We start from the raw sequence: 6,784 nt of genomic DNA, 5'->3' as shown, positions 1-6,784 counted from the left end.
CAGTGTTGGTTCACACGTTGGGCATCCTCGCTGTGCTCCACATATTCACACCATCGTCATCATCAGCATCATCAGCATCATCATCATCATCATCATCATCATCATCACTCGCCAGTTTGTTGCGGGTCGAGCAGCAAAATAAGAATAATCTTCATTTGGGGTTATGGCTTCTCTTATCATCGTGCTTTTGAAGAGCGATTTTGTGACGTGTGAGGTGGCGCGTCAAAGTCTGCATTCAATATAAACGGTGAAGACATTTGAACTGGAAACACGTGCCGCTGGGAGGACACGCCCCCCCCCCCCCCCCCCGAAGACGACTCGAGAAATACACTAAAGAGTCACGACATTAGGGACGACTGCGCAATCCTGTGAAATCCAATACAAGAGCTGTATTTGAAAAATACACAGTGGGTGGGAAAAAGTCTGCACAGGAGGATGGGCGGGGCTCGCGGCATCCCCCGCCCCCATTAATGATCTTTTTTTTTTTTTTTTTTTGCAGGAAGTGAGTTAGTTCTGAGCGCAGCTACATCCCAGACAAAAAAAGGGTGTGCACACTTGTGCAACCACATTATTTCCGTTGTTTATTTGTACTTAAAAATAAAACAATTGCGTTGTTGGCACACGGTGGAAAAGATTTGAAATGATTTAGCTTGGTCTCTTTTCTTTCATATCACAAAAACCTGGCATTTGAACTAGGGGTGTGTTGACTTTTTATATCCACTGTATGTCTTGATAAAGATAACATTCAGCGATGTAGTTGCGGTGAGTGGTGTCCGACTGAGTGTGTACTGAGTGTGTACACCGCAGTGTGTGCGTGAGTTGGGGGCAAGGGCGACTGTCCACGGTCCTGAAATTGGGCTCCCACATTTTGAAAGCGTGTCAAACTTTTGTCAACGTATTGCACTTTTCCTGCAGGTTTCTTAAGACGACAGCGCAAACACGTGAACCGCATTTGTCACGGCGGCGCATCGTGTTTTTTGAACAATCAACTTGCTTGTACTCTGAATGTCTCGCAGGAACAAAGTGCGATATTTGCCATTTTAAGCGCGCTCAACGGAACCCTCCCTCAAGCAAGACCAACATTACTTCTTCCTGTTTCTGCAGCGCTCACAGACAAACGAGGACCTGTTGTGCTTTTGTAAGTGGGGGGGACGCGTCCCGATAAAGAGTGTGTCGAATTCGATGTAACCTTTGTTGGAATGTGTTCCGAGCCGCTTTGAAGTTGGATAAATCGCCGATGAATGTGGAATTTTAGCGACCGGGAGCAATGTGACAATGGAGCAACCGTGAAATCCTGTCGTCCGTCTCTCTTTAAAAGACGTGGCGGATGTGGACGAAACAAAGTGCGAAGGGACAACTTTGCAAGTTTTTATCTCGTCCGCTGATTGCATGAGTGCCAAAGTGTCGGGGGGGGGAGTGGATTTGTTATCAGGAGCTCGAAGGCAATCCGGTCAAAGTGCATGGCGCGTCACCAGATTCAGCAGCACTGTTCCATGAACATCTTTTCAAAAGCGGTTCCAGGTAAAGTTGTTTGTTTACTTCCTTGATGGTCACAAGTACTTGAGATTGATGGAAAGCCATTTGGATTCGTGCGCTTTGTGTTCTTACAACTGCTGTAAGTTATCAACGCCTCTTTTCTGCTTTTTTTTGCCCGTGAGCTTCTCCAGCGGGAAGTCCGTTGATGCTGCCGCCGCCTTTGTCATCTTCGAAATACAGAACACTTCGTAACGCCGACTTCTTTTCTCTTTCACGTTTAGCAACTTGTTTTGTGGGTTCACACATCGACTGTTCACATGGACCGACTGTACTTTTATTGAACGAAAGCCGTTCTGATGGCCCGAGACCTGCTAAATGTGTTGGTTGTCATTTTTAAAAGAAGTAAAGCGTTAGCCTAATTGGTATATTTAAAATCCTTGATCTGCTTCTGTTATTCTAAGTCATTCAGTATCAACTAAGAAGAATCTTTTTTTTGTTATTTGTTCTGAATTGATTTACATACCCTTTTTGTCTGCATTTGCAGTGAACATTTTGGTTAATCACGTATATATTTCTGAATTTACTTTGATAATGTTTCTCATTCATAGAACTTTAACAACTTTAAAGAGATGCTAATTGGCCACAAGTTGTCAGCATGACAAAAACTCAAAGGAAATACTTTTTAGAGGCCTCCAGTGTTCTACAATGGATACTGACCTTTCTCTTCTTGGGTATGTTCCCCGCACGCGTGCACATTAATGCTATCGTTAGACAGCGCACGCCCCCGCACTGCGTGTAAACTTGGGCTCGCATCCGTCTGCAGGGGTGACGTGTATCATGCTGATGGTGGGTCTCATGTTTACATCGCTGTGGCTGCTTCCCACTCTGTACTTCATCTGGCTGGTGATTGACTGGCAGACGCCTGAGAAAGGTAAATGGAAACGACAGCGCTGAGGTACGTACATTGTCGGTCGTGCGCGCAAATCCAAACACAAAGACTGCTTTCATTCACGTCATAAGATTCAAATCCAACCCCGATTCCAATGAAGGTGGGACGTTGCGTTAAACAGAAATAAAAACAGAAGGCAATGATTTGCAAATCATGTTCAACGTATATTTAATTGAGTACAAGATATTTAATGTTCAAACTGATCAACTTGATTGTTTTTAGCAAATAATCATGAACTAAGAATTTGATGGCTGCAACGCGTTCCAAAAAAGACTGAGAAAGGTGAGGAATGGTCATCAAACGCGTGTTTGGAACATCCCACAGGTGAACAGGCTCATTGGGAACAGGTGGGGGCCACGATTGCTTCCCTGAATTGCTCAGTCATTCACAAGCAAAGATGGGGCGAGGTTCACCTCTTTGTGAACAAGTGCGGGAGAAAATAGTCTAACAATGTTCCTCAGCGTACAATTGCAAGGAATTTAGGGATTTCATCATCTACGGTCATCAAAAGGTTCAGAGAATCTGGAGAAATCACTGCATGTAAGCGGCAAGGCCGAAAACCAACATTGAATGGCCGTGACCTTCGATCCCTCAGGCGCCACTGCATCAAAAACCGACATCGATGTGTAAAGGATATCACCACATGGGCTCAGGAACACTTCAGAAAACCAATGTCAGTAAATAAATACAGTTCGGTGCTACATCTGTAGGTGCAACTTCAAACTCTACTATGCAAAGCAGAAGCCATTTATCAACAACACCCAGAAACGCCGCCGGCTTCTCTGGGCCCCAGCTCATCTAAGATGGACCGATGCAAAGTGGAAAAGTGTTCTGTGGTCCGACGAGTCCACATTTCAAATTGTTTTAGGACATTGTGGACGTCGTGTCCTTCGGGCCAAAGAGGAAAAGAACCAGCCGGACTGTTATGGACGCAAAGTTCAAAAGCCGGCATCTGTGATGGTATGGGGCTGTCTTAGTGCCAATGGCATGAGTAACCGACACATCTGTGAAGGCACCATTAATGCTGAAAGGTACATACAGGTTTTGGAGAAACATATGCTGCCATCCAAGCAACGTCTTTTTCATGGACGCCCCTGCTTATTTCACCAAGACAATGCCAAACCACATTCTGCACATGTTACAACAGCGTAGCTTCGTAGTAAAAGAGTGTGGGTACGAGACTGTTTTCTGTTTTGTTTTGTTTTACATTTAAACTAGATGTGCTCATTAGAAGTGGGTGAATTATTTGATCAGTCCAAATTCTAATATACTGACCTTCAGATTAACCATCCATCATTCCTATGCTAGTTGAGTCCAGCATAGAGCACAGACAGACAATAAACCATTCACGCTCATACCTATGGCTCATTTTGAGCGTTTATTAACGTAAATAAAACTCTGGCAAATACATAAGGCTTTTTTTTTTTTTTTTTTTTTATCTAAATTAGGTCTTGCATTAACAGTTGACCATTTTGTTCAATTCATTTAAAATCCATGCAAAGAGCAACTATAATATGAACACCTCAATAACAAAACATTGTCCATCAGGCGGCAGAAGAAAGCCATCTGTGAGGAAGTGGAAAGTTTGGGAACACTACAGAGATTATTTTCCTATCAAGGTAAAACTCCCTTGACATCTTTCAATACACATTCCACCGCTGAACCTATGACGGACTATTACCTTTACAGGCGAACTTAATTTGACCTCTCAACGTTCGACTGCGTGTCCAACTGTTCAGTGTTAAATGTATTTGTACACAACTTGCTGTTCTCTCACAAGCATTCACCCGGAAGCCCAACGTTCTGCGAGCGGTGCACTTTTAAGGAGGACAAACCCACTTAAAAGTGACCACCTGGGTTCACTGTCTTGTTTAGCTGGTGAAGACTGCAGAGCTGAATCCCAACAAAAACTACATCCTCGGCTGTCACCCGCACGGTATCATGAGCGTAGGAGCCTTTGCCTGCTTCAACATAGAGTGCTGCGGCTTCTCGGAGGCTTTTCCTGGGATGCGCGTCTCCTTGGCCATACTGGCCGGACTCTTCCGGATCCCGCTCTTCAGGGACTACCTCATGGCCGCAGGTACTTAACATCACGATTGATTGTGTCCGTAGCTCGATAACGCAGATGATGCAATTTCTGGAGGAATCGCGCGTGAATGCTGAAACAAGGTGGTGTTTTTGAAAATCTAAGTCAAGTCAAAAAGTGGAAAAACTGTGGAAATTAAAGCTAAATAGAATTTGATTTTGGGGGGAAACACTGAAGTTGGAACGGTTGGAATTGGTCAAGAAATGTGGAAGTTGGCAATAAATATGTACACATTTCTTAATTTGAGATTTATGGGAATAGTTCTGTAGCTATCCTGAATGAGGCCAACATGTTGAAGTTGGAATGATTTCACATCGGTTAAATGTTGGATTATTGTAGAATGTCTCAATTTGGAATCTTGGTGATAAATGTGGGATTTCATCTTTCATGTGGAATTTGGGGAATTTTTGGAATGTGACAAATATTTTGCGGTTTGAATCGATCAAGAAATGTTGACGGTGGGATGGATGTAGATGTCTTAATGTGGAAAACTTAATGCGGAAAATCAGTTGGAAAAAAAACACTGGACTTTGCATAATGTGGGATTTTTTAAATGTGGAAATGTATCTCAAAAGTTCTGAAGGAGCATGAACATTTTGAATTCAGATTCAAATTCATTTGTTGAATGTATCATTGGGAAGTAATGGGGATTTTTTTTTGGGGATAAATGTGGACTTGTGGAAAATGTCGTAATTCTTGGAATGAGAAAAATAGGAACCCAGATGGCATGGATCTTTGGAATTTGTTGAAGTGGGAATGGTTTGAATCGGTCGTGAAATGTAGACGTGTAGAAAAAGTAGGGAAAACAATAAAGTTTTCTGGTGTAGAGTAGCGCAAGACAAAAGTAAATGATGCTGATCGTCTTACTTTGAACAGGCCTGTGTCCAGTCAGCAGGCCAAGCCTGGGCCACCTTCTGTCCAAGCATGGCACGGGAAATGCTGTGGTGATTGTGATAGGGGGCGCCGCAGAGTCTCTGGCCTCCCATCCTGAGGCACAAACAGTGATCGTCAAGCAGAGAAAAGGCTTTGTCAGACTAGCGCTGGAATATGGGTGAGTGAGAAAGAACACGACACTGGTGATGCCGCTTCGAACATCCTGATTATACACTCAACTCCCTCAGGGCTGACTTGGTGCCAGTTTACTCCTTCGGGGAAACAGAGCTCTTCCACCAGGTCACGTTCTCAGAGGGCTCATTGGGTCGAAGGCTACAGGACCTGTTTAAAAAGGTCATGGGTTTTGCCCCTTGTCTGTTCATTGGCGATCGCTGGGCAGTGTTGCCCTACAGGACTCCCATCACCACAGTGGGTGAGTGTTCCAAGTCCAGAATGTGGCCCCCGCTTTATTCTTAACACTAACTCCTCCTTTCTAGTGGGACATCCCATCTCTGTGCCCGAGCGCGTCACACCCACCGAGGAGGAGGTCGACCACTATCATAAACTGTACATGGACGCCCTGTCAAATTTATTCCATGAGCACAAGGTCAGCTGTGGACTATCAGAGAGTCACAAGCTTTGTTTAATGTAGAGGTTCTACCTCCACCTGACCTGCTTCAATGGACTAACCAACCACGTGTGTGTGTTTAAACTGAAATAATGATCAACCCTTTCCGGTACCGCTGTGAAACAAGCTGTGTCCTCAGGGACATTTCTACTAGGAGTTGATAACTTTCGACTGAACGACCACCATAAATTAGCTGCTTCTGAAGGACAATGGCGCATTATTTAGCCATATTCAACAAATTGATATGGCTAATAAGTATTCAAAGATGAATACAGGCTGTCCAGTCTCAAGTTTAATGTGAAATGGATGTTTCATGCGACTAACCGTGCCCAAAGAAATGTATTTAATGAGGGGGGGGGGGGGGAAATTTAGTATCTCATTTTATAATTTCCAGATTTATCTAGTCTTTTGCAATGCGTTAAGTGTAAAGTGACACCCCATATAAAGCACTTTTGTTTAAGACACACCTCCAAATACTACTACTTATGTTGTTTCTTCATTGAGGACTGCAGTGTGCTTGACACAACCTATTGCAATCCATTTCACTATATTTAAACATTTGTCATTACTGTACAGTAGAAACTTTTGTAATTCATGTTTTACCCAGTAGAGGACACCCTTGCTCACAACCACACAATTTGCCAACAGCGTCAAGGGGTTCGCCAAACATCTCTCGACTGGATATGAGAAAAGCTTCACCATACGCTACAGTATCTTATTAAAAGCAGACGTTTAACAAATCCTATTTTGACTCGCAGAACAAATCATTTGC

General features: G+C 43.6%; 1 protein-coding gene across 2 annotated transcripts; it reads left to right on the top strand.

Moving 5' to 3' along the window:
- The first annotated feature begins 1,093 nt into the window (after positions 1 to 1,093).
- mogat3b (monoacylglycerol O-acyltransferase 3b) lies at positions 1,094 to 6,757 on the top strand. 2 transcript variants are annotated; one of them, XM_061751901.1, is made up of 8 exons: positions 1,094 to 1,521; positions 2,085 to 2,207; positions 2,300 to 2,407; positions 3,974 to 4,044; positions 4,301 to 4,505; positions 5,388 to 5,562; positions 5,633 to 5,817; positions 5,882 to 6,757. In XM_061751901.1, exons 2-8 carry the CDS (start codon positions 2,132 to 2,134, stop codon positions 6,034 to 6,036), a joined length of 975 nt encoding a protein of 324 aa, XP_061607885.1. In that variant the 5' UTR covers positions 1,094 to 1,521; positions 2,085 to 2,131; the 3' UTR covers positions 6,037 to 6,757. The 2 variants fall into 2 exon arrangements, with proteins under 2 accessions (XP_061607885.1, XP_061607886.1); XM_061751902.1 differs by having other exon boundaries at positions 1,512 to 1,615.
- Positions 6,758 to 6,784: the final 27 nt, after the last annotated feature.

Source organism: Phyllopteryx taeniolatus, chromosome 17 (genome assembly GCF_024500385.1).
Source record: "Phyllopteryx taeniolatus isolate TA_2022b chromosome 17, UOR_Ptae_1.2, whole genome shotgun sequence".
Lineage (NCBI taxonomy): Eukaryota > Metazoa > Chordata > Actinopteri > Syngnathiformes > Syngnathidae > Phyllopteryx > Phyllopteryx taeniolatus.
Note: the sequence above shows the minus strand (reverse complement) of the source record. Positions and strands in the feature narration are given on the sequence as shown.

Bases quoted from the DNA above. Each gene is read 5' to 3' on its own strand.
- mogat3b (XM_061751901.1), top strand. From the start codon at position 2,132: ATGACAAAAACTCAAAGGAAATACTTTTTAGAGGCCTCCAGTGTTCTA. The intron at 2,208-2,299 runs GTATGTTCCCCG...ATCCGTCTGCAG, and splicing joins ACTGACCTTTCTCTTCTTGG to GGGTGACGTGTATCATGCTG. The intron at 4,506-5,387 runs GTACTTAACATC...TACTTTGAACAG, and splicing joins GGACTACCTCATGGCCGCAG to GCCTGTGTCCAGTCAGCAGG.